Raw genomic sequence first — 26,453 nt, forward strand, 5'->3', positions numbered from 1 at the left:
TGAGACTTGATATTTAAGATGAAATGGTCACTGGCAGGTAGTACCTAGAAATGACTTGTAAAATGTTCCATTGGAATTGAAGCTGTACGTCTAGCTCTACCATTATTTTAAGCTTTAACGGTAAGCTGTGAAGTTTGTTTTTTTGGTGTTCCTGTTAATTCCAGCTGTAGCAAGCTGATAAACATGCTTAAGATTTTATAGCAGTCAGTTAGTTGCTATTCTGCGATGCATTCGGGATGAAATGATTTGGATGAGAATATAGGAGGCATGGTTATTAAGTTTATGGATGATAGCAAAATTGGTGTAGTGGACATTGAAGATGATTATTTAGGAGTATGGCAGAGCCTTCTTGATCAGCTGGACCAATGGACCGAGGAATGGCAGATGGAGTTTAATGCAGATAACTGCGAGGTGTTGCAGTTTGGTAAGAGAAAGCAAGGCAGGACTTGCACAATTAAGGGTAGAACCCTGGAAAATGTTGTCAAGCAGAGACCTAGGGATTGCAGGTACATAGTTCCTTGAAAGTAGCATCATAAAGGTGGTGTTTGGCACACTTGCCTTTGTTTGGAGCATTGAGTATGAGTTGGGAGGTATTAGTTGATTTGGTTTTTATTGCTTTTTAACTTAATGCCCTGAAACACCGCATTGCTCATCGTTCTCACCCCAGAACGAAATTCCTTGAGACTTTTTAAATCTGAACTGATATATTTAGAAGTTTGAGAAATTGACTTGTTATGGGCCAACTATTCCTCAGGCAACTTCAGCAAAAATTATAGCACTGAATGTTTTATGTTAGGCAAGTTTATAAGGATTGGTAAGACCACATTTGGAGTTACGTACAGTTCTGGTCACCCTGCAATAGGAACGATGTTATTAAACTGGAAAGGATGAGAAAAAGATTTACAAGGATGTTCCTGAGTTATAAGGAGATGCTGGATAGCTTGGGACTTTCCTCCCTGGAGCACAGGAGGCAGATGGATGACTTTGCAGAGGTTTGTAAAATCATGAGGGGCATAGATAAAGTGATTAGGCAAGGACTTTTCTCCAGGGTAGGGGGGAGCCCAAAACTAGAAGGCATAGTTTTAAGGTGAGAGGCGCAACTTTTTAAAAGGGACCTGAGGGGCAACTTTTTTTTACACACAAGGTATTTTGTTGACTGCTTGCTGGTAATTTCTGTTCCTTATGTTCTGACTAAACCCAACATTTCAGTCCCTTTCTGAAGACAAAATGGTTTTATTGTTTTCCATAGGAGTAGTAAAGATGATCACCATAAAGGATCCAGCATCAGTCATCGGGTACCAGAAAAGGTATATCAGAAATTCATATTGTTTAGTCGGTAGACTATAGTTTCCACAGAATTAACTCCTGTGTCTTAAGTAAAAATTCCCTCATGAAGCATTTATTATTTATATCTTAGTATTCTGGAACTGATTCTTTATTCATCTTAGTGGCCATTTTTAACGTTTTAGAGTTTTACTGAATTTTATCTTTCCGTTTACTTTCAAGTTATAACTCTGCTAGTAGTTCACTGAAATGTTTTGGTTAGAAAAATGCCTTTTGCTAAAATGTTTAGATTTTGCTGCACTGATGTGGGCAGAAAACCTGTTCTTAAATAATTTTGAGTGGTTAGATATATCCAAGTAAGAGTCTTGTTTACCTCTTAATCTGGTCATGGCATATTTTATTCAATTTCCAGTATCATATGGGCTGCATGGTGGCTAACAGTGCTGCTTTACAGCGCCAGGGACTGGGTTCAATTCCAGCCTTGGGTGACTGTAAAGTTTACACATTCTCCTCCTGTCTGCATGGGTTTCCACCGGGTGCTGTGGTTTCCTCCAAACACCCCAACCTTCAATTTCCCCTTGAGCAAGCTCTCAGTTGTCATTCATGCCTCTTTGGTCATTCTCTGGAACTGTTGTCCTCAAGAAATCGCCACCCCGAAACTCTCCACCCTTCATTCATGACCTCCACATGAAGAGTGCCAGATGGGACTAATCTCACCATCTGACTTACTGTTCCACTTATCCCACCTCTGTATCTGTGAACCATAATCCAGTGGTTCATTTTATTTAACTCCTTCACTGGAACACCGTATTTGACTTTAACTTGCAACATGTAATCTTTGTTTTGTAAATGTTTGTACTCTGTGTTTCTATCACTTCGCTATCCCATTTTAATCTTCGCTATCCCCTTTTAATTTTTTTTGGTATTTAACTGTCCTAATACATTTATTAATTGAGGTTGTACACTTGCTCACCGAGCAGCTCTGTTTGGCTGCAGGCATTTCATCGCCCTGCTAGGTAACATCGTCAGTGCGCCTCCATTGAAGTGTGTGTGTTCCATCCTGCTTGTTATTTATACGCCTTGGTTTGCTGGGATAGTTGGTATTACTTCTGGTTCTGTTTCTCTGTGGTTTGTATGCGGTGTCTAATTTAATGTGTTTGTTGCTGGAGTTCCAGTTGGAATACCGGGCCTCCAGGAATTCTCGGGCTTGTCTCTTCTTGGCATGTGTGATTATGGATGTGTGTCCCAGTTGAATTTGTGTGCTTCATTGTCTGTGTGTAATGAGACAAGTGAGAATTGGTCATGTCTCTTTGGTGGCTAGTTAGTGTTCGTGTATCCACGTTGTCAGCTTTCTTCTAGTTTGACAATACGGATACACGGACACCAACGAGCCACCAAGAGACATGACCAGTTCTCAGTGGTCTTGATAAACACTGACAAAGCAGGACATGAATTTGACTGGGACAACATGTCCATAATAGCACAAGCTAAATGGAGACATGCCAGGGAATTCCTGGAGGTCTGGCATTCTAATCGGAACTCTGTCAAAAATCACATTGAACTGGACTTGAAATACCATCCACTGAAGAACAAAACCGGAAGTGATACCACCCACCCCAGAAAATCGAGGCATATAAATAACAAGCAGGACGGAACACCAGTGCTTCACCAGAGGCATACTGATGTTACCATACTGGGTGACAAAACATCTGCAGCCAAACACGTCGACGTGGTGAGCAAGCTTGCAACTTCATCCACAACTCTAGCTGCTCATCGTCATCGTCAAACATTTATTAATAATTAATATAACCATTTTTCTTTCCTCTGACTTCAACTATCTACTTTGGATTTTGTTGTTTGATTTGTTTGTCATTCAGTGAATAACTCAGAATCGGAAATTGACATGATCACATCACAGCTGTGACAGTTGGTCAGTCTTTGTATGAAATGGGATAATTGCTATGGTCATAACCGATTGAACCTGAATGTAGTTCAGCAACAGCTCATTTCAAGTTGAGAAATGAGTAAACAATAGAACTGTACCAAACCATGATAAGCCTTATTTATTAAATTTTAGTATTGTTCCTTTTTCCTGCACCAACACTTAGCAAATTTTAGTATGTTTGCTCAGTAGTGAGAAGCATCATACCATTGATTGAAGCTGTTCGTTTTAAGGTCACTCTCAAAAAAAAAACACAATATTAATGTGTTGCATTGTTTCTTTGGTTTAATGTTACTGAGAGCTCTGTTTCAGAAATGGTTTGCAGCTACAAGAATATTGAGAGAAAATATTTCTTTGTGTACTTTAGCGTGCCCTATCCAGACAAGAGATCATAAAGAAGGAGATTTTGGCATATTTGGTGAGTGCAAAATGGTTCTTTTCATTTTCTGTCAAAAGTTAAAATCTAAGGGGCAACGTTTTCATGCAGAGTATGGTGCATGTATGGAATTAGCTACCAGAGGAAGTGGTGGAGGCTTGGACAGTTACAGCATTTTAGAAGGCATATGGATAGGTAGATGAATAGGAAGAGTTAGAGGGATATGGGCCAAATGCTGGCAAATGGCACTAAATTAATTTAGGATATCTGGTCGGCATTGACCAAAAGATCTGTTTCTGTGTTGTACAGCTTGTCTAATTACAATTGCAATACAAACTGCTATGTAAAGATTACTCTTTTTTTTTGTCCTCAAACATGTTATAATACATCTCCAGCAAATTTTCCCTCTCTATTGTGTGGCTGTACAGCTGCTGTAAAAGTACATGTTGCCTGATTGGGTGTGCTACACAATCACTTCTGGTTTTATGAACCACTGCTATGCATGAACTTTGGAGGTGCACACAGTGGCTGGAAAAATGAAAGGGAGCATGGACCCAAACGGGAGGAAAATTACCATTGTGTTTAAAAAAAATCCTTCAACTCAAAAGGCTGTTGAAGCTGAACAAAACAAATTATAACTGCTAAAAGTGATACACTTCTTAAAAAAACACACGTTTTCTGATCATAGGCCAGTTAATGTTTTGATATTATCAAACCTATTTTAACAGAAATTGTGAAAGACCAACGTGCAAGTTATGAGAGTTGAAAGAAACACTTGTTTTGAAGTTGACAGTTGATCTTTTAAAGGTGGTAAATCTCTAAGGCAGCAGTTGTCGTGCAGTATTGTCTGAAATCAGTTGTTGTAGAATGAGAAATTCTGCTGCCAAGACTAAATTTCATCGTGGCTTGCAATCTGTCTACCAGAAAAGAGCAATTATAAAGGAACAGTGATAATAAAATGTGAGGCTGGATGAACACAGCAGGCCCAGCAGCATCTCAGGAGCACAAAAGCTGACGTTTCGGGCCTAGACCCTTCATCAGAGAGGGGGATGGGGGGAGGGAACTGGAATAAATAGGGAGAGAGGGGGAAGCGGACCGAAGATGGAGAGGAGAGTATAGGTGGGGAGGGGATAGGTCAGTCCAGGGAAGACGGACAGGTCAAGGAGGTGGGATGAGGTTAGTAGGTAGGAGATGGAGGTGAGGCTTGGGGTGGGAGGATGGGATGGGTGAGAGGAAGAACAGGTTAGGGAAGCAGAGACAGGTTGGACTGGTTTTGGGATGCAGTAGGTGGAGGGGAAGAGCTGGGCTGGTTGTGTGGTGCAGTGGGGGGAGGGGACGAACTGGGCTGGTTTTGGGATGCGGTGGGGGAAGGGGAGATTTTGAAGCTGGTGTCCACATTGATACCATTGGGCTGCAGGGTTCCCAAGCGGAATATGGGTTGCTGTTCCTGCAACCTTCAGGTGGCATCATTGTGGCACTGCAGGAGGCCCATGATGGACATATCATCTAAAGAATGGGAGGGGGAGTGGAAATGGTTTGCGACTGGGGGGTGCAGTTGTTTATTGCGAACCGAGCGGAGGTGTTCTGCAAAGCGGTCCCCAAACCTCTGCTTGGTTTCCCCAATGTAGGAGGAAGCCACACTGGGTACAATGGATGCAGTATACCACATCGGCAGATGTGCAGGTGCATCCCAAAACCAGTCCAGCCTGTCTCTGCCTCCCTAACCTGTTCTTCCTCTCACCCATCCCTTCCTACCACCCCAAGCTGCACCTCCATCTCCTACCTACTAACCTCACCCCACCACCTTGACCTGTCCGTCTTCCCTGGACTGACCTATCCCCTCCCTACCTCCCCACCTATACTCTCCTCTCCACCTATCTTCTTTTCTCTCCATCTTTGGTCTGCCTCCCCCTCTCTCCCTATTTTATGCCAGAACCCTCACCCCATCCCCCTCTCTGAAGGATCTAGGCCCGAAACATCAGCTTTTGTGCTCCTGAGATGCTGCTGGGCCTGCTGTGTTCATTCAGCCTCACATTTTATTATCTTGGATTCTCCAGCATCTGCAGTTCCCATTATCACTATAAAGGAACAGTGATTTGATTTAGGATTGTACATGGGTTTGGAGGGCAGTGATGTTCATCAGTGGTGAAGGAAGTGAATGTTAAGATATAGTGAATGGAATGCGGTCAAGAGGCTGCTTTATCCAACGTCGAGTCAAGCTTCTTTTAGCCTTTTGGACCTGCATCCACCCAGGTCAATGGAGAATATTGTTCCTGCGCTTTGTAGATGTTGGCTGGGCAGTGGGGAGACAGGCGGTGAGTTACTTGTAGCACAATTCCTAGTTTGACTTCCTGGAGCCACAGTATTTATATGGTGAGTCGAGTTCTACTTTTGTGCAATGGTAGCTTCTGTTGATAGTGGGAGACTCCGAGATGGTAATGCTGTCTAACATCAAGGGTTAATGGTCTCTAAATGGAAATTGTCATTGGCTAACGTTTGCATGTTCAAATGTTGTTTATGAACCTAAACCTGGATGTTGTCCAGGTCTGACTGCTTCAGCATCTGAGGAATTGCAAATTGTGTTGCACATTGTGCAGTCATCAGCAAACATCCCATTTTTGACCTAATGACAGAGAAAAGGTAAAGTCATTGAAGCAGTAGCCTGGCAGAACTCAAGCTTGTATCATTTCAGCAGGTTATTCCTTTGCTTGAAAGGACTGTTGACGGCCTCTTCACTCACTTTGCTGATTTTGGGGAGTAGACTGATCAGGTGATAACTGGTTGCACTGGAGTTGACCTGCTTTTTATAAACACTGTGAATTGTAAACTCCAGCTGTAGCTGGTGCTGGGAACACATGTGCAGAGGCACACTCTGTAATTTTGGAATAATGAAAGTCAGTCACCATGATGGTGTAGCTAGAAAAGTCCAGTGAGAAGTGATCCATGTCTTGGGAGGCTGGGCTGTCAGTTGTGTTGTAGGATACTTGGTTCTGGAGGTTTACCTTTCAAAAATGAAGACAACCACCTGTCCCATACAGCTGCACCCATCTTGTCTTCTGGTATCGGCCACATAGCCTCCTGTTTTTAGGTGGCGCCAAATAGGGTGCCTGTTCATTAAGGGATGGTATTGAAAAATAGTCAAATTTTGTGATGCTATTTATGATGAGATTGTTGTGAGCTTTTTAAAACATATATATGTATAATCTTTTGTGTGAAGAACTTGCGTTCTTTTGTTAAAGAATATCTTCAGCCTTTAGTGAATATGTTAGTGATTAGCAAGCACATCCAATACTTTAACTTAAACTCTATGAACTATCAAGCCAGGTTTCATTCTGGGATCTTTGTCCAGTATTGCCATCAGAGGGAATTGTAACATCTCACATAAAAGTTTCAAGTCTGTATGCATTGGTTTCAGAGGAATGAATGTGAAGGCTGTGCCAGTGGGAACAACCAGAGTCAGAGTGCAGTGGTTTTAATGGCCAAAGACATGGAGAGAAGGGTGCTGATGGAAATACCCTGGTGAATGGGCAATAACAAGTTAGATGTGGGCATTTGCAAATACACATGCAAGTAAGAGGGGGAGGGATTTTCTCCTAGGCTGAATGCCCTTCAAGGGATTGACCAGCCATGTTTGATGGCAAGGCTGAGGGATTGGCCTTGAATATGAATAAGGAAGGCTATTGAGAGAGAGAGAGAGAGAGAGAGAGAGAGAGAGAGAGATTAAAGGATATAAAGGCAATGAATTCAGAAGGGAGCACAAATAAAAACAAAAGTTGCTGGGAATAGTCAGCAGCATGAGTCTGCGAGAAAGCAGAGCTAATGTTTTGGGTCTAGTGACCCACTTCAGTGCCGTTCAGAAAACAGAGATTGGACAGTTGCTTGGTGGCAGAGACTTAAGACCGTGAAGTACTGAAGATGTTTCTGAGAAACCTGGTGTAATGCATTGTGGGGGAAAACAACTCTTAGAAAAAGATGTTTATTAATACTCTATATTTTCTTGCAGGCCACTTTTAAAGTTATTAATGATACTGATGCTGGATATGTCAAGGAGGTCATGTACAAACTTAGTAATCGGTTGTTGCAGTTTGGTCAAAAAGCCATGAAGATTACGGTAAATATTTTGAAAGAAACTTAATTTCACGTGATTATTAATTTGTCTCTATCTCACTATAAACTTACCTCTCATGAAGGAAACAACTTATGCTGAGGTTTGGATACACAGACAGCAGTATCCAGTAGAGTCAGTTCTTCATGCATGACCCTAGCCAGAAGATGATGAGTTGATTGATTAAGATAAGCAAAGCCTAGTCACATAGAATGTTTACAGAGTTTTCATGGGGTCACTGAATAGAGAGCAGTAGTAAAGGCACCACAGCTCTGTCCATTCAGAGATAACAAGAACTGCAGATGCTGGAAGGACACAGCAGGCCAGGCAGCATCAGAGGACCAGTAAAGTTGTGCTCTTATGAGAGTTGTAAGAATGTCAACTTTCCTACTTCTCTGATGTTGCCTTGCCTGCTGTGTTCCTCCAGCTCCACACAGCTCTATCCACTAACTTCACTTCAACAATGTTTTGTTTTATACTATTGTAACCAGAAACACTGAATTTAAATTCAATGTGTGAACTTTGATTAGCTAATTAACACTAATCATAGGTAGCACATAATCTCATTTGATCTTTGTTGCTCAGTACAAAGCCATATAGTGTTGATGCTCAGTGAGCTAATGTGTGCATGCTCATTGTTTTAATATTCACCCTTCCAACCACACCTACATACAATTTTAAATTGGGTCCCAACCTGTTCTTAGACATGCTCTTAAACATGTTTCAAGTACAGATGCTGCACTGAACTAAATTAATGTGTCTATTTTATTAAAAAGCAAGTTTGCTTCAGGGCATTGTCACTATCCAGGAAACCTTTTCATGTAACACTGTTAATGATAGACCAACTGTGAGAAAACCTGTAATGGCCCCTTGATTTTTTTTTACAGCTTTCTTCTACAAATGCCACGTGTGGGTATGCGTCGAGTTCATTGGTATATTTGATTTTAGAATAAGTATTCCTTCTTGATTAGGGTTCTGCTGAGAAATTAATTGAAGAAACAAAATCTTGTATACCAGATGGAAATTTTGGACACGACTCTCGTAAGAACACAAACTTGGGGAGTTATCCAGGTAATTAGGTTTCAAACAGATGGTTGTCTTTCTTTAATCTTGATGGTGCATATTGATTTACAGAGTAATTTACGGATTTTACAGGGTATTTAATCACTACTGGTAGCAGTTACCATTGCCATTGAGACCCTTAAAATATCAATGTCATATCTGTAATATACTGTAGATGGAGTTGGAATGCAAATAGTTTTTAGTACTGTCGTCACATCCTGTCTTGTATGATTTGTTTTGCTTAAACGGACATGGGCATTTATTTTCATATTGAACATCTTGATCCTAATCTTATAGTTGAACCCCTTGAAATTACTGTACTTATCAAGACTCATTGACTTGATCTGACAAATATTTTAGAACTATAAAACTCCAAGCCAGCTTAATAAAACATGTTAGGTTTCTTAGTTTTTGTACTGCTCTGATATGTTACTGAAGGTTGATTAAATGAAAAGACATGTTAGATTAGCTGTATTTCTAATTTAGAGAGGTTGACCATGGCGTTCGAAACAGGTTACCTCTCTGTTCACAAATTATTTGAACTGGGGAAATGTGAAAAGCAACAACTTCTATTTGTTGCACAAAGAGATTCTTTAATCACAAAAGCTATACTTAAATTTGGTAAACCAATATTGCTTTGCAAATGAGATAACAAGGTGTGGAGCTGCATGAACACAGGCCAAGCAGCATCAGAGAAGCAGGCAAGCTTGACGTTTCGGGTTGGGACCCTTCTTCAGAAATGGGGCAGGGGAAGGGGATTCTGAAATAAATACGGAGACAGGGGAGCGGGTAGAAGATGGATAAAGGAGAAGATAGGGTGAGGGGAGACAGGTCAAAGAGGCGGGGTTAGAGCCAGTGAAGTTGAATGTAGGTAGGGAGTTGGGGGGGACGGACAGGTCAGGGGGGCGGGATGATGTTAGTGGGTACGGGATGAGGGTGGGGCTTGAGGTGGGAGGAATGGTTAGGGAGGTGGGGACTAGCTGGGCTGGTTTTGTCATGTGGTCGGGGAAGGGGAGATTTTGAAGCTTGTGAAGTCCACATTGATACCCTTGGGCTGCAGGGTTCCCAAGTGAAATGCATCTTTTGGGTGGTGTCATCATGGCACTGCAGAAAGGCCAGGATGGACGTGCCGTTCAAGGAGCTGGGTGGGGGGGGGGGAATTGAAATGGTTTGCGATTGGGAGGTGTAGTTGTTCGTTGCAAACAGAGCATAGGTGTTCCGCAAAGCGGTCCCCAAGCCTGAGTTTGGTTTCCCCGATTGTAGAGGAGGCCACAACAGCAATGGCAGATACAATATATAACATTGACAGATGTGCAGGTGAACGTTTGTTTGATGTGAAAGTCTTTGTAGGGCCTGGGATCGGGGTGAGGGGGCAGGTATAGGGGTGGGTGTAGCACTTGCTTCAGTTGCAGGGAAAAGTGCTAGGGGTGGTGGGGCTGGAGGGGAGCGTGGAGCAGACAAGGGAGTCACGGAGAGAGTAGCCCCTCTGGAAAGCAGGTAAGGGTGGGGAGGGAAAAATGTCTTTGGTAGGGTCAGATTGCAGATGGCGGAAATGTTGGAAGATGCTGCGTTGCATTTGGAGGTTGGTCGGGTGGTACATGAGGATGAGGGGGATTCTGTTTTGGTTATTATTGCAAATGGGGGTGTGAGGGATGAGTTGCGGGAAATGCGGGAGACACGGTCAAGGGCATTTTTGATCACTAGGGGTGGGGGGGGATGTTGCAGTTTTTGAAAAAAGAGGATTCTGGGATGTTCGGGAGTGGAATGCCTCATCTCGGGAGCAGATGCAGCGGAGGTGAAAGAGTTGGGAATAGGGGATGGCATTTTTACAGGAAGTTGGGTGAGAGGAGGAATATACCAGGTAGTTGTGGGAGTTGGTAGTTTTAAAATGGATATTTGTTTCCAGGTGGATGCCAGAGATGGTGACAGAGGGGTCCAGGAAGGAGAGAGAAGTGCCAGAGATTGTCCAGGTCAACGTAAGGTTGGGGTGGAAGGTGTTAATGAAGTGGATGAACTATTCGAGTTCTTTTGTGGGAGCATGAGGTGGCGCTGATAGTCATTGATATAGTGGAGGAAGAGGTGGGGGATGGGACCAGAGTAGCTGCAGAAGAGGGACTGTTCCACATAGCCTACAAAGAGGCAGGCATAGCTTGGGCTCATGCGGGTACCCGTGGCCACACCCTTCCACTGTAGGAAGTGGGAGGAATTAAAGGAGAAGTTGTTGAGGGTGAGGAAAGTTCGGATAAGTGGCTGAGGGCGTCAGTGGAGGGGGACTGGTTGGGTCTGCGTGACAGGAGGAAGCGGAGGGCCTTGAGGCCGTCGGCATGGGGAATGCAGGTGTATAGGGACTGGATGCCCAGAGTGAAAATGAGGTGTTGGGGACCGGGGAATTGGAAGTTCTGGAGGAGGTGGAGAGCGTGGGTGGTGTCACAGACGTAGGTAGGGAGTTCCTGGACCAAGGAGGAGAAAATGGAATCCAGATAGGTGGAGAGGAGTTTGGTGGGGCAGGAGCAGGCAGAGATAATGAGTCTTTGCTTTGCAAATGGTCTGCAATGGTTAGCCCAGAGCAGATGGATCATTTCTCTTGTATCATTTTTAGATTAATTATTCCCTACTATATATTTAATTCTCTATAGTCTCCAATTGATAAGATGTCTTATGAACAAAGTTGATTTTGGAAAGTTTGTTGTATTTGCCATAAAACTCTTGTCATTTGTTTAGCATCATCAGATAAAAATGTTTCCAGATTGGGCTGAAATTGCCAGAATCCAACTCTGTGACATCTTATTGTAGACACCAAACAGTTGGAGGCAAAATAGTCTGAACAGCAAATGTTTCCTTAGTATAACAACCCACTCTGGAAAGTGTGCTAATACTCCATACCCACTACTTCCAAGGTTGTCATAAAAGTTAAGATTTAATCAAATTACTTAAAGTCTTCAAGACACTGAGCAGTGCAGTGAGCTCAGTTTAATAGAAAACACTGACTTTTTTTGCACTTGAATAGTTTCTACTAATAAATCAACTTAAAGTACAGGCAAACAATATTTGTTATCAACTTATAATTCTGTAACTTCAGTTGTATCCCTTTTAAACCTCTACAAATACTTGGAGACAGGAAAAAGAATAATGAATTGTGTGAAGGGAATAAAAAAAACACCATTTGATAGCACTAGTACACAAGATTCATGTAGGTCTCCTGTCACTTCGTCTTAATATTTAAGATCTCTGATCATCTTTCTCCCAAGTCCATTCAGTTCTTTACTGCTTTACTAGCAAAACCAAGGTTAATGGGAATCAGGGTAAAAATGAGTCATACCTGGTACAAAGGAATGTGGTGATTTTGGTTGTCATTCACCTCAGCTTCAGGATATCACTGCAGGACTATATTGGGATGGTGCCTGAGGTCCAGTCATCTATTGCTGCTTCATTAAAGACCTTCCCTCCATCATAAGATCAGAAGTGGGGATTTTAACTGATGATTATCAGATAATATTTGGCACCATTACCAATTCCTCCAACACTCAAACCGACCTGCTGCTAATGCTGTAAGACCTGGACAGTATCTAAGTTTGGCCTGACAAATGGCAAGTAATGTTCAAGTCGCACAAATGCTAGGCAATAAGAGAGAATCTAACAATCTCTCCTTGATGTTCGATAGTATTATCATCACTGAATCCCCCACAGACTACATACTGGGTGTTACCATTGACTAGAAACTGAACTGGACTAAAACTAAGCAGGTCAGAGGCTAGGAATCCTGCAACGATGAACTCAACTCATGACTTCTCAAAGCCTGTCCACCATCTGTCTAAAAGGCACAGACAGGAGTATGTTGTATGCAGTTCCAGTAACACTTAAACGTGACTATCTATGATATGCAGTCTGCTTGATTGTCACCACATAGAAAAACATGCACTCCCTCCAACACTAACACTTGGCAGCTGCAGTATGTACCATCTACAGGATACACTGCAGAAATTCACCAGGGCTCCTCAGACTGTTTTTCAAAACCTCCAACCACTAACGTTTAAGAAGACATGGGCAGCAAATTCATAGGAACCCCCACCATCTGCGAGTTCTCTTCCAATTCACACACTGTCCTGTCTTGGAAATATGTTGCCTTTTCTTCAGCGTCACCAGTTCAAAATCCTGTAACTTACTCCTTAACAGAATTGTGTATACTTGCACCAAATAGACTGCAGTGGTTCAAGAAAGTAGTTGATCACCTACTTGAGGGCGCTTGGGGATGGGCAATAAATACGGGCCCAGATCGTAACCCCCACATTCCATGAGTGAATGCAAAAATAAAGATAGGAAAGTTGACACACCACTTCTTCAGTCTCCCAGTCACTGGTTAAAGGCAGCAGCTTATTGATAAATGTTGAGTTAGAATTGCTGAACATCTTCCAATTCTTTGTTTCTTCTCTGCAAGAAGAGAGAAATGCTGTCCTGCAGAATCTGGAGGCATTCTCCCCTGTGTTACTCATACAGATTGTCCACTTGTCCAGGAGCCCGTTAGAGCATTCTTGAATCCTACAACTGGTCCTGTTTCCTCAAGTAACAGGCTGACTCTAAGCAAAACAGCCCTGAATTTACACCCGCAGTGTATACGAGTCCACCAATCCTTCCCATGCTTGAGCAAAACAACTGTGGAAATGTAAGATAACAAAGTGTGGAGCTGGATGAACACAGCAGGCCAAACAGCATCTCAGGAGCACAAAAGCTGATGTTTCGTGCCTGGACCCTTCATCGGACAGGGAATTGGAATAAGTAGGGAGGGGGGGAGGCGGACCGAAGATGGAGAGAAAAGAAGATAGGTGGTGAGGAGGTAGGGAGGGGATAGGTCAGTCCAGGGAAGACAGACCGGTCAAGGAGGTGGGATGAGGTGGTAGGTAGGAAATGGAGGTGTGGCTTGAGCTGGGAGGAAGGAATAGGTGAGAGGAAGAACAGGTTAGGGAAGCGGAGACAGGCTGGGCTGGTTTTGGGATGCAGTGGGGGGAGGGGAAGAACTGGGTTTGTTTTGGGATGCAGTGGGCGAAGGGGGGATTTTGAAGCTTGTGAAGTCCACATTGATACCATTGGGCTGCAGGGTTCCCAAGCGGAATAGGAGTTGCTGCTCTTGCGACCTTCGGGTGGCATCATTGTGGCACTGCAGGAGGCCCATGATGGACATGTCGTCTGAGGAATGGGAGGGGGAGTTAAAATGGTTCGCGACTGGGAGGTGCAGTTGTTTGTTGCAAATCGAGTGGAGGTGTTCTGCAAAGTGGTCCCCAAGCCTCCGCTTGGTTTCCCCAATGTAGATGAAGCCACACCGGGTACAGTGGATACAGTATACCACGTTGGCAGATGTGCAGATGAACCTCTGCTTAATATGGAAAGTCATCTTGGGGCCTGGGATAGGGGTGAGGGAGGAGGTGTGGGGGCAAGTGTAGCACTTCCTGTGGTTGCAGGGGAAGGTGCTGGGTGTGGTGGGGTTGGAGGGGAGTGTGGAGGGGACAAGTGAGTCGCGGAGAGAGTGGTCTCTCTGGAAGGCAGACAAGAATGGGGATGGAAAATGTCTTGGGTGGTGGGGTCGGATTGTAGATGGTGCAAGTGTCGGAGGATGATGCGTTGTATCCGGAGGTTGGTGGGGTGGTATGTGAGAACGAGGGGGATCCTCTTGGGGCGGTTGTGGTGGGGCGGGGTGTGAAGGATGTGATGCGGGAGACGTAGTCAAGGGCATTCTCGACCACTGCGGGGGGAAAGTTGCGGTCCTGGAAGAACGTGGACATCTGGGATGTGCAGGAGTGGAATACCTCATCCTGGGAGCAGATGCGGCGGAGGTGGAGGAATTGGGAATAGGGGACGGAATTTTTGCAGGAGGGTGGGCGGGAGTATTCTAGGTAGCTGTGGGAGTCAGTGGGCTTGAAATGGACATCAGTTTCTAGCTGGTTTTAACCCAGTTTCCATTATCACTGTGGAAATGTAACTCGCAGTGAGTTCCAGTAACTGTTTTAAAACTGCAACATTGCCTTCCACAGTTTTCTTGGTTTGAAGCAGTATTGTCTTCCCATTTTGGTCCGCAATGCAAAATAAAGAAAAAATTTTAGAAGTGGTTTTTATGTTAGAAAGGAGCTTGAATTAGTTGAGAGTGGGTGCATGTATCTCATAAACAAGGAAAGTGTTTATGATGAATGATTTTGTACAGGAATATTGACGTTCAGCCTGCTTTGACACAAAAGCAGAGACTGGTATATCTTTTATGGGAAAACAATGGATAAATCTTTATAACACCAGAATATACAAAAAAATGACAGAACAGGGGTCAGTGGGATAAGTTTTGGATCATTAGCAGAAAACAGCATGAATCTAGCGTGATGAAGTCTATTAAAAACCAAAAGAACTGCGGGTGCTGTAAACCAGGAACGAAAACAATGTTGCTAGAAATGCTCAGCAGGTCTCGCAGCATCTGTGGAAGAGAAAACAGAGTTAATGTTTCGGGTCGGGTGACGCTGAAGGGTTGTGAGGAAGGGTCACTGGACCCGAAACGTTAACTCCGTGATGAATAGTCTCCCGTGCTGTAAACTTGATTGTTCTGTCATGCTAATGCGACTTTTGTTAAAACTATTGCTCATAATAGATGATGACGAAAGTATAAATTGCTCAGATTTTTGTGATAAGATATCGTCACCTCACCATAGATTAGTTATCCAATTTTCTACAAATACTTCAATTAATCACTTCAGCCGTTCCAACAGCGCTTTGACAGCTACACAACACATTCAGTTTCACAGTTGTATCCCATCCTCAAGAAGAAACATGATAAAATCTTATTTAGCCGTTATTATTGACATAGGTAGGAAAGTACATTGTGAAAAAGGACTTGAGGTTGCAGATGGACAAAGACAAGTGAGTGGGGAAAATATTGGCAAATGGAGTATTATGTGGGAAAATGTGAAACTCTTTACTTTAGTAAGAAGAATACATGGAGATGAATTGCAGAATTCTGAGATACAGGAGGATTTACGTGCTCTAGTGCAAGAGTCACAATGCCAATATGCAGGCACCAGCAAGTAATTAAGCTAGTGGAATGCTATGCATTATTACAAGAGGGATTGAACAAATTTGAGGATTGCAGTACATTAATGCAGCACTTTAATGACCTGGAATGAGAGGGTCTCTTATGAGGAATGTTGTCTTGATTCAAGTACACATGACCTGGGTGACCTTGACATTAATGTGGAGATGACATTTCTTGTGGATGAATGCACAGTCCTGATTTGAAAATTATCAGCTGGATTTTCTGAAGAGTGCAGTCTCATGCATATTGCTGTTCCACCCTTTTTTAAATGAAAATTGGGAGCTGCACATTTTTGCGTAGGAGATTCTGATCAGGGTTTCTTCAGAAAAGCAGAGCTATACTTGTTCTGAAAAGTGCAAAACACTTTAAGTCAAAGCATACTCCCTTTTATAGAAGCCAGCTCCATAATAAGAAATTTAAAGACCCTGACAGTTGCTTTTACCTGCTATCAAACAGTAAGTACATAATGTAAGTCTGGGGTTCTGGGAGGATAGAGAGGCAGATAGGTGGGCGAATAGGATGCCATGTAGGTGAGGATTACGATTCCAGCTAGGTAGTGGTAGGGTGCCAGTGATTGGGATGCCTAAAGGGTAGGGTGCCTGGTAAGTGGGGCATTATAGTGCCACTTGAGTAGGCATATTGTGCCAGGAATTAGAACACCAGAGGGCTAGGGTGCCAGCGTAGGATGTTCGATACCTAATGTTCCTGTTTGGTACGGTGCCAGTTCAGTTAGGAGTAAGGTGTCAAGTGGGTAGAATGCAAGGTGGCAAGGAGCTAGATATCTAGTGCAGTGTGAAGGGTAGACTGGGTGGGTGGGAGGTTGAGGCCGACAGTGAGGAATGTTATGGCTTGTGGTCAGATCAAGCTCAGTGGGCACCTGGTAGTGTTTGGTGGTGGTTGGAGGGGGAGGAGGTAGGGAGGCATGTCAGGCACGAGGGTAAGGTGTTGGGAGTCTGATTTAGTGACATTGGTGGCAAGGAAGGTCAGGTGTGGAGCAGGGCAGAGGATGGATGGGTGTACAGTGGCGCAGGAAGAGAATTCAGCCACAGATCAATGCAGGGGATGTGTATTACTTCCAGGGACATGTTGGGTCAGGATTTTAAGAATCCAAATAGCCGGGGCAGGGGGGAAGCTGTAATTGGCGGTATGAGAGGTGAGTATGGCATCAGTTGAGCAGTTACTCTGGAGTTAAATACATCGTCTAATCGTCTAACTTTCCTTAATTTCATCAGTACTCTCTGAAATCTCTGTCAAATGGAAATGTACAGTGAGTGGAATCTTAAATTTCTCAAGACAGTTGTTTGAGTCTGCAACAGTGGCGATTCCACAGGGTCTTGATGCCCAACTCCTATTTATGCTGGAATAGGAACTGGCTGTTGGAAAATTTGGGCCTCTGCTTCACTTTCATTTTTTTTTCCCTGAGGGTTGTGTGGTTTTGTGACTGCCTCCTAAGTTTTGAGACAGTGTCATTTAATATTTTTGAGGAGGTGGATAGGCTTTTGATAGGCAGGGGAGTAAGAGGATATCAGGGTAGATGGGAATGTGGGATTCATGAGACAAATAGATCAGCCATGGCTGAGCAGGTTGTAGGGGCCGAAAGGCCTAGTACTCCTAACTTGTTTTTAATGATCATCAAGATACTTGCAAATAATATTTACTCACCAGTAATTTGGTCCTGTCAAGACTGTTTCTCAATCTCATTATGACCTGGTTGTGTTTCTCTGAGCACCATCTTTAGGCAGGGCAGAGAAGAATAAGGATGACATCATATGCGAGCAATGCAAGCAGCTGGCTATGTAAGATTGCATTGGCTGGATGGAAAATAGACTGCATGACAAAATAACTTTTTTTTGTTTTGACCTAGCAATGCCATTCCCTGCATCTCTCCAATACCCCCATGTCTGCAACATATGCACAGGATGACATCTTTGCACACTGTGTGGTGACATCATTGTCACGTGCAGACTTTCCAACAGGCTTTCCAACAGGCTGTCTTACGACCAGGTGACATCACTGACTGCACATGTGCAGTTTCCATATTGCTTGACTGATAACCACTCCATTATGGCCTTGCTCCAGACATGTGAAATCTGAATGATAGAGGAAGGATGAGATTAGCTACCCTAAACATTTAGTTCCTATTGAATTATGGCAACAAAGATTGTTGGCTAAACAGAAGTTAATAATGTGGAAGGCTAATCTTTGCTTTGTCAGACCTGACATAAAAGAACATTATCATGGCTGTTAGATACCAGCTATTACTGCTCCAGAGTGGTTTTGGGTCAATAATCTTCAGCTAAATCCTTAGAAACCATCTGTCATGATTACTTTTTTGATAATTCTGTAGGGTTCAGCTGTATTCAGAATTTCTCCAAAAGAAGCAGTTCGTGACTGCCTACAGAGGAAATGGAAAATATCCATGCTTGTTCGGACAAGTGCAGGCAATTGCTGTGTTCTCTTAATTCCAGATCATGACCATCTTTATCTGACTTGAACCTTCTGCTGTTGATTTTCACTAACCCTCAACTATTAGCATTATTTTGATAATCACTAACTAGAAGCTCAGTTGGACCAGCTGATTTGTGACCAGGCCTGAAAGATTAGCAAATTGGTCTCTCTGTGAGTAGCTCATCAAATCCTTTAAAGTCAGTGTCCATCTACAAGACTGTCAAATCATTTTGATGGAATTCTTACCACAACGTTCTTTCTAATTTTTCCTGCTCCTGTGCAGACAAGAGGTCTGTGCGATGCAGCAGTTTCTAGAAATAACCCTTGCCTTGGTATGCTGATCAATGTTCATAGAGCTCCCCAGTTGCTCCATAAATTAGTGTTATCTGGGTGAGTGCAAACATATAAAAGTTGCGGTCCAAGGCACATCAATTTGCTTAGTTGATGCTTCTGCCGTTGCACTGTGCTTCCAGTAGTTCCATCATTAGCGCACATCCTGCAGAAGCGGTAGGTATCGTGTAAAATGCACAGCCCAAATTATTAATTCAAATAGTATGTCTTTACTCTTTCTTACTTTTAAATAACAGGAGCCAGAACAGAAAAGTGGGAGCATTATCATCTCCAAAGTGACTTGTTTCTTTTGGAGATTCTAGGTCAGCATCGTCACCTACTCCAGGTTCTAGAACTGCGGGAGCATCGTTATCACAAGGACATAGCTGTTCTGAGAGCTCAATACCACCTCAGGGCAACCAGGAATGGGCACGAATTACCAGCTGTCCACATCTGAAGAACATGAAAAAAAGCAGGTTCCATCCTAGATTCCTTTCTTGCCAAAGGTTATACCAACTGGAGTGAAGGGGCTCAGTTGGTTAGATTATGGAAGTTTAAACAACAGATAATATGTTAGGACTCCCCTGGTTGTTAATAAGTGACAGTTTTCATTTTTAAATAGGTTCAGCCACCAGTTTTTGCTTTTCATTGCAAACTGCTTCCTCAAACGTGGCAGAAAAGGTTTTATACTTGCATCCAATCCATAAACACGATTATTGTACAGGTGAAAACTTAGTAAAATGAAAATAAATGTCTATCCATGAAAATCTACAGCTGTAAGTTCTTTTGCAATTTGTTTCTGTTCCTTTTGATTAACACACTTTTGTATCTTGCATTTTACAGATAAATTGAATGCCAATAGATTGATCATTCAATTAATTTATGTACTTTGTAGGCTATTCTGACAGGGGTAAAAGTATGAGGGAGTCTGCTGAATATTCATCATCTGGTTCTCTGACCAGAAGCTCCTCATACCATTCTGCAGTACGTAACACTGGTGCATCGATACACAGCAACCTCCTGAGCACGTCACTGCTAAGTTCTATTCGCGGGATGGATGAAAGTACAGTTACTAATACACTCACTAGACTGGCGGCCAACAATCCTGCATTTGAAGGTAAACAACTTTTTAAACTGTTAAAAGATTTAACTAAACTATATTATTTTGGGGTTCCAAATTGCTGCACAGCCAAATTTAAGTGCCTTTTTGACATAATAAATGCAGTGCAAAATAAATATTCCATAATTATCAGTGAGATGAAAGATTAACTAATCTATTGTTTGATGGTAATTAATGAATGATAACTTTTATAGGACTTACAGGATAACTGCTTGCGTTAGTTCTGAATTATTTTGCTGAGACACTCCACTAGTCCGATTGTTGGAGCAGCGCAGACAAGTTGCATGTTGGAATCTTATAAAATCCCACAGAATTGCCTGGGAAATTGAATTTTCTGACTGAAAATTGCCCTGTATTTGGAGCCTTCCAAAAGAGTTCAGATGAAGTTAGAAAATCCAGACGTTTCTGACTCTTAGCTTAAAAATTATCCAGGCAAAATTCTCTAATCTGCAGTATAAATGTTTTGTGGTGAAGAGGTATTCCAGGGACTTGTCATAAAATGAAAAGCTTTGGCAAAATGTGTCTTTTCAGCAACACTTATACTCAGTAATGATTAATTACAAGCTGTGATAATCAATACCTCTATTTTCTTTCTAGGTATACGAATTTCAACCTTGGTTACTGTGCTGATGGAGGCTGGTGTGCTTAGTAAAAGACCAAAGGAAGATATACCATAATTCAGTGTCCTATCCAGTTGGTCATCAAAACCATCAAAAATATCTGGACATCTTGGGCTACAGCAATGGATCACTAAAAACATCCTTTTATATAAGATTTGATTAGGGGGGAAAAAAGGCTTGTTTTGTGCATTCCATTATGTTAAAATGTCAGTTAAGTATATCTGAATAAAAGCATTAACCTTTCTAGAGTACTGTTGATTTACAACTTCAACGTAGATCTTTTCATTCTGGTTGCACGGAATTTCAGCCTTCTAGATTTCAAAGTTAGCTGAAATTGTTAGAATTGCAAAGATAGAGCATTTTAATAATTAAAATAGTACTGGCACTGTTCTGAAAATAAGCCCCAAGCTCAATATTAGAATTGTTAATTAGATTCTCAGTTATTTAAAAACAAACTCAAACTATTTTATTTGTAGCAGGAATTTGGAGACCTAGGTAAGTGAAGCAAATCTTTTGAATATAGACTGACCTCTTCGTACCTGTTAGTTTTTACATTGGCATCAATGTCTCTAGGCCAGGTCCAAACAATTCGTTGTGAACTGATACCTTGCTTTTGGAAGGTTTATTTTATTACTTCAAGGATTTCTTATGAATTTTATAAAGCAAATATTTCTAGCAATATACTTACCTGTACCCTCAAATGGCTGCTGGAATTCTGCTTGATCAATTTGCCATGAACATAGAAAATAAGAACAGTTCATTAATTGCCTAACATGTATATATTTAAAAAATGGTGGCTTCAAACAATTTAGCCAGTGTTTATTCAGAGTTCATGTTTTACAGATTCAAGAGCTTAATGTGTAGTTGTGTGAAGGATTATTTTCCATTTTCTGGTTGCCTGATTCAAAATTGTCTTTTCTATCTTAAATTTTTAAATTCCACTTTTTCTAACAATACATGCTGCAAGGAATGGTATTATGCTTTTGTCAGTCATTTGCCAAAAGTTTCTTTTCTCAGTTAAATACCTTTTTGAGCAGGAGGGCAATCATTAGAGATCTTTTTTGTTCTGATGTAATCTTTCCTCTTCAGTGGTTTGAATGAAATAAATATTGTATGCCTATTAACTTGGGGGTTCTGTTTTTCCTGTGTTGAAGCATTTTGTTGAGTATCCAGTTTCAGTACTCACCGGTACAAGTTACATTTAAGAGCTAATGTAAACAAGCTGTATTTTTGGACTGCATGGCAGGACAAACCAGTGGAACTACAAACAAAACTCCATTTCCTCTGTCCTGTGTACAGCTATATAATGCTGTGTTTTTGGCACAATGCACAACTCGGGTTGTCTCAAAAAAATCAAAGCAATTGTTTGTGTTTACAGAACAATTTCCGATTTCATCTTACTCCAACTTGTTTAGAAAACGAAGCAAAGCAATTTGAAAATACATTTTATTGTATTTTAGTAACTTTTTGCTAAGGACTAGTTACATCAATTTTTTTAATGCCAGTGTTCCATCTTTGAAATCATTGAGTTTCAGAATGTTATTCCTTGTAGATTATTCTCTGCTTAAAGGCATAAAATTAATAAGAATTTAGATTATGAAACTGACATCTAATTTATGAACAATTTTGAATTACAGCACTAAAATTTATAATTTAAATCCATGAGCATAGCAACATAATAACATTTCTTGAACTTTTGAATTTACTGCAATACAATTTAGTACACAACTTTAATGTGACATAATCCAGGTGAAGAGGGATGTCACTGCAGTTCACAAATGAACTCAGGTGCAAAGTTTCATTGTACAATCTGTACACCAAGTAGAACATGTTAAACAAAACACTACTTGCAGAAATGTACATCAGCATTAAGAAAAATGCAACAAAACATTTGACATTCCATAATGTTTCACCACCCAAGGATATGAAAAAATAAGCTTATTTCATACAAGCTAGTCTAGTTTTTTTTCCTCCAACTGAATTCAATTAACACCTTCAGTTTTATCAGTGGTTATCTAAGACAATAGTCTAAAAGCTTAATGGCTCACAACAAGCAGAAATCTAGATCTTTATTACAGTCCTCCTGATGTTCTCATGTAATCACCAACTCCACTTCTTCAGCTGGTGCTGGTCTTAAGTCTGCATATTCTTCAGCACACCAGCCTCCACCAGCACATTAACCAAGCCAGAGACCTTCATTCCTAGAAACAAAGGAAATTAGTATGAAGTGAAGTGCACAGCAATTTAAAACAATTACCAAAGATCATGTTGCTGGGTATGGAAGGTGGCAGTTAGATAAAGATAGGCTGGGACTTTTTTTTTTCCACTGGAGCAGAGAAGGTTGAGAAAGGACCTTCATGAAGTTTATAAAATAATGAGGGGGTATAGATACAGTTAATGGTAGTTGTCTTGAAATCCCACACCTGAGGGAGCACTTTTTTTCTAAAGATGAAAGGACAAATATTTAAGACAACAGGAGGGCTTTTTTAACAAAGGATGGTTTGTGTGTGGATGGGGGTACACTTATAATATTTGAAAGATGGTTGGAGGGATATGGGCCAGGAGCAGGCAGGTTGGACTAGTTTGTTTGGAATTACATTCAGCATAGGATTGGTTGGACTGAAGGGTGCTGGTGAATTGAGGGTACAGAATCTTAACTCGAGTATTCCCCTTTTTATTAAAGAAAAGGGGCGTGTGAACAAAGTTGTTCTGCCATCAATGCAAACCTTGGGCTTTAAACTGCGTCACCTATTCCCCAGATCTGTCCATCTCAGCATTAAATACATTTCATGAGAAATAGGAACAGGAGTAGGCCATTTACCTCTAACTTGTCCCAGGTCCTCATAGATGTCAACTTCCCTACCTAGTTTCTCTTTTAAATACCTCCACTCCAAACACTGACTCTGTAGGAGAAGAAATTACTTTGCACCTTAGTTCAAAAAGTGTGTTTCCCCTTTATGCTGTTACTAAATCCACTAGACAAAACATCTCAACTTCTACCCTCAGGATGTTTCAATAAGGTCATCCGTCATTCTTCTAAATTCTAATAGATAATGGCCTCATTGGTTTAGCTGTTCTTGATAAAACCTTCATCCTGGGAATCGACCTGGTGAACCTCTGAGCTGCCTTCAACACCGATTATATCCCTTCTTAAAATACATGGTCCAAAACCGTACACAGTATTCTGTAGCCTAACCAACACATTGTACAGTTGGAACAAAACTTCATTTTTTTTAAAAAAAAGGTATAACCCTCAAGTAATCCTTAATGTGGCTTAATTACTTGATGCAACTGCATGTGAACTGTTAGTGTATCATGCACAAGAACACCTTGGACTGCATATTTTTGGAATCCCTCACCACTTAAGTAATAGTCTGCCTTTTGCTTCTTCCTACTAAAGTGCAGGACTTCACATTTTCCTACCTTAATCTCTATTAGCCAAGTTTTTGCTTACTCTCAACTGGTATAAGCCTTGCAGCTCTCATGTCCCCACTGCATGCACTCCCCATTCATTATCATCAGCAAATTTAAGTCTGCCCCCTTCCTCTAAATCATTCATGAAGAAATAAGTGATAACTTGAAAAAGGCCTATTAATCCAGAGTCCACATACAGGGTGTGTAAATTAATGACTCAAATGAGAAAAGGGAATGTACTGCAGCTACTTTACAGAAGCAAAAATAGGGGAAAGGCAAGTGATGCAGAAGATAGTCTGCAAATGGTCATAGGTTCAGAAAGTGGGAAAAATAGTTGTTCATGTCATATAATGTGGTAAGAATATAGGAGTTGAAAATTTATTTCAATGAGGACTTCAGAAAGTTACCGAACAGAAACCTTGGTAATTCATTGGTGAGAACTCACAGCTAAGAACCAAATTCAGTAGGTAATGGGGAAGGCAGCTGGAATATTGGCCTGTATTTCAAAGGGGATGACATTTTTTAAAAAAAGATTTCACTAAAATTATACAAGGCACTAGCAAGACCGCAGCTGCAATACTCATACAGTTGTGTGTCCTTTGTCCAAGGAAAGTTTTCCTGGTATTTGGGGCAGTTCAGAAAAGGTTCATGTGGCTAATAAAAGACAGAGGATGCTGAATAGGTTGGGCCTTTACTATTTGGAATTTAAGAATTTAACAACTGACCTAATTGAAACATAGGATTTTTAAAAGGACTTTGACAAGGAAGGTGCAGAGAGGCTGTTACCCTGAGCGGGGAATGTCCAGGACCGAGGGCATAATCTCAAAATAATGAATCTCACATGAGAGAGGGCGGCAAATTTCTCAGGATAGTGAGTCTGTAAAATTCTTAAGGGCCCAGCTTCAGCAGCTCTCTGAGGTATACTTTTTAAATCATCAGTAAAGGAATCAAGGGTTATGGAGAGTTGACAATCTATCAGATCAGCCATGATCTCTGATTAGAGAGCAAACTCATTAAACTGAAATGGCTCCTATGCCTTATAGTCCTAGTCAATTCTCAATCCATGCTCAGACACTACTCCCAATACAGTGAGGTCCTAACCTGTACAATAATTGTGAAAATTTGTTGACTATCTTCAGGAAATCTTGATACAGTACATTTACTAGTTATATCCTCAAAAGAACTCTAGCATATTTGTCAAATATGACTATCATAACCCACTGGAATATGGAATTCTGAAAGTGCTTAACCCTTAAGTGAAATTTCTCATCTTAAATTACTGGCCCCAAACTTGAGAATGTGTCCCCTTGCTCTAGATTTCCCAACCAGAGCAGCAATACCTACCATGTCAAAGTCCTTCATCATCATAAATGTTACAACAAGATCACCTCTCATTTTTCTAAATTCCACAAAATCTAGACCCAATTTGCTCAGCTTCTCTTCACAGGACAACCAACTCAGTCCCAGGACCAAACTTATGAAAAAAATCCAAAAGATGCCAGAGGAAATTCGTTAACTTATTTGATGATGTAATCAAGATAGTTGATGGTCTTTAAGACATTTGATAAAAGCACCACATAAATCAACTGGCTAGCAAATTTGAAGCTTTTGATTAAAAGGCTTTCAAAATGTAGATCTGAATTGGTAAAGAACTCAAAGCAGAAACCACAGTGCCAACTTAATTGGACTGAAGGAAAGCTATCAGTGATGTTTCCTCGGGTTATTAAATGAGTTAGACTTTGATGTGTACAGAAAAATTTCAACCTGTACACCCTCAACTTTCAATATACAGCAAACAGTGAAAAAAACATCAAGAGGGCACGGGCAATTTTAAATAGAATAAGGGAGTGGAGTGATTTTTGAATTTATATGCAGAAATCATTGCTTAAAGCTTAGATATTCTTATGCCACAGACATTCACTGCTGGTGTGCATTGGTGGTTTGAACGACAGAAAGTGATCTGAAAATCTCTTTGACAGTAACTTCAGTTTCAGAAATAAGCAATTTTGAGTGATACTGATTCTGTGGTCAACAAGAAAAGCCCATTCCACACCACCATTGCCTCCACGCTGATCTTTAAAACCGATGTGACAGCCAAAAAAATAAAAAAATGCGTCTTCACTATTTTCTATGGATAACTATGAGAATTTGATAGCGCAGCAAAGTCAGACCTAGCTGCAAGGACAGAAAAAAAAAACGAAGGTAGCAATTATCTTTGCAGTCAGTGGCATTTCCACTGACCAGAACATCCAGTAGTAAAAATTAGGGAGCATGTCAAGGTTTGAGAGAAGATGCAATGGTCCCAAAGATGATGAACATCAATTATGTAGAGAGGTTAGTGAAGTTGAGTTGCCTTCTTTAACAGCACATTATGGAGCAATTTAATTTTTTTATTCATAGAATAACTAAAAGGAAGCTGTTCCCCTTGGTCAGATGGTTTGCAGAGCAAAAAGAACCAGAGTCAACATGGTGATTTTATAATTTGGAATTCACTGATTGAAAGGAAAGTGCAAGATCATTTATTCTAAACTTACAAAATGAAAGCGGATAAATAATCTAAGGGTCTATGGCCTAAGAGCTGGGCAGTACAATTAATAGACAGAACATTCAGCATCTGCTGTGATGTTACCTCAGAATCTACAAAGTCTCACTAAGATGATGCCTCACTTTTCATTCTTCTGAACTCCAA

At 41.3% G+C, this 26,453-nt stretch overlaps 2 protein-coding genes across 6 annotated transcripts in view; one reads left to right on the forward strand and one right to left on the reverse strand.

Annotated features, from left to right (window-relative positions):
- Positions 1-20,442, forward strand: part of si:ch211-197h24.6 (uncharacterized) — an 81,415-nt gene extending 60,973 nt beyond the window's left edge. For all 3 annotated transcript variants that reach the window (XM_048556118.2, XM_048556128.2, XM_048556137.2), the window contains 6 exons: positions 1,250-1,307; positions 3,594-3,644; positions 7,606-7,713; positions 8,679-8,778; positions 19,506-19,727; positions 20,328-20,442. In XM_048556118.2, coding sequence (XP_048412075.1) covers positions 1,250-1,307; positions 3,594-3,644; positions 7,606-7,713; positions 8,679-8,778; positions 19,506-19,727; positions 20,328-20,407 — 619 coding nt within the window. In that variant the 3' untranslated portion in view covers positions 20,408-20,442. The remainder of the gene's footprint in view (positions 1-1,249; positions 1,308-3,593; positions 3,645-7,605; positions 7,714-8,678; positions 8,779-19,505; positions 19,728-20,327) is intronic.
- A 1,340-nt stretch (positions 20,443-21,782) lies between these two features.
- LOC125464408 (uncharacterized) overlaps positions 21,783-26,453 on the reverse strand; it is a 79,924-nt gene continuing 75,253 nt past the window's right edge. For all 3 annotated transcript variants that reach the window (XM_059655346.1, XM_059655343.1, XM_059655351.1), the window contains exon 18: positions 21,783-22,551. In XM_059655346.1, coding sequence (XP_059511329.1) covers positions 22,484-22,551 — 68 coding nt within the window. In that variant the 3' untranslated portion in view covers positions 21,783-22,483. The remainder of the gene's footprint in view (positions 22,552-26,453) is intronic.

This window comes from Stegostoma tigrinum, chromosome 2 (assembly GCF_030684315.1).
Source record: "Stegostoma tigrinum isolate sSteTig4 chromosome 2, sSteTig4.hap1, whole genome shotgun sequence".
NCBI classification, from domain to species: domain Eukaryota; kingdom Metazoa; phylum Chordata; class Chondrichthyes; order Orectolobiformes; family Stegostomatidae; genus Stegostoma; species Stegostoma tigrinum.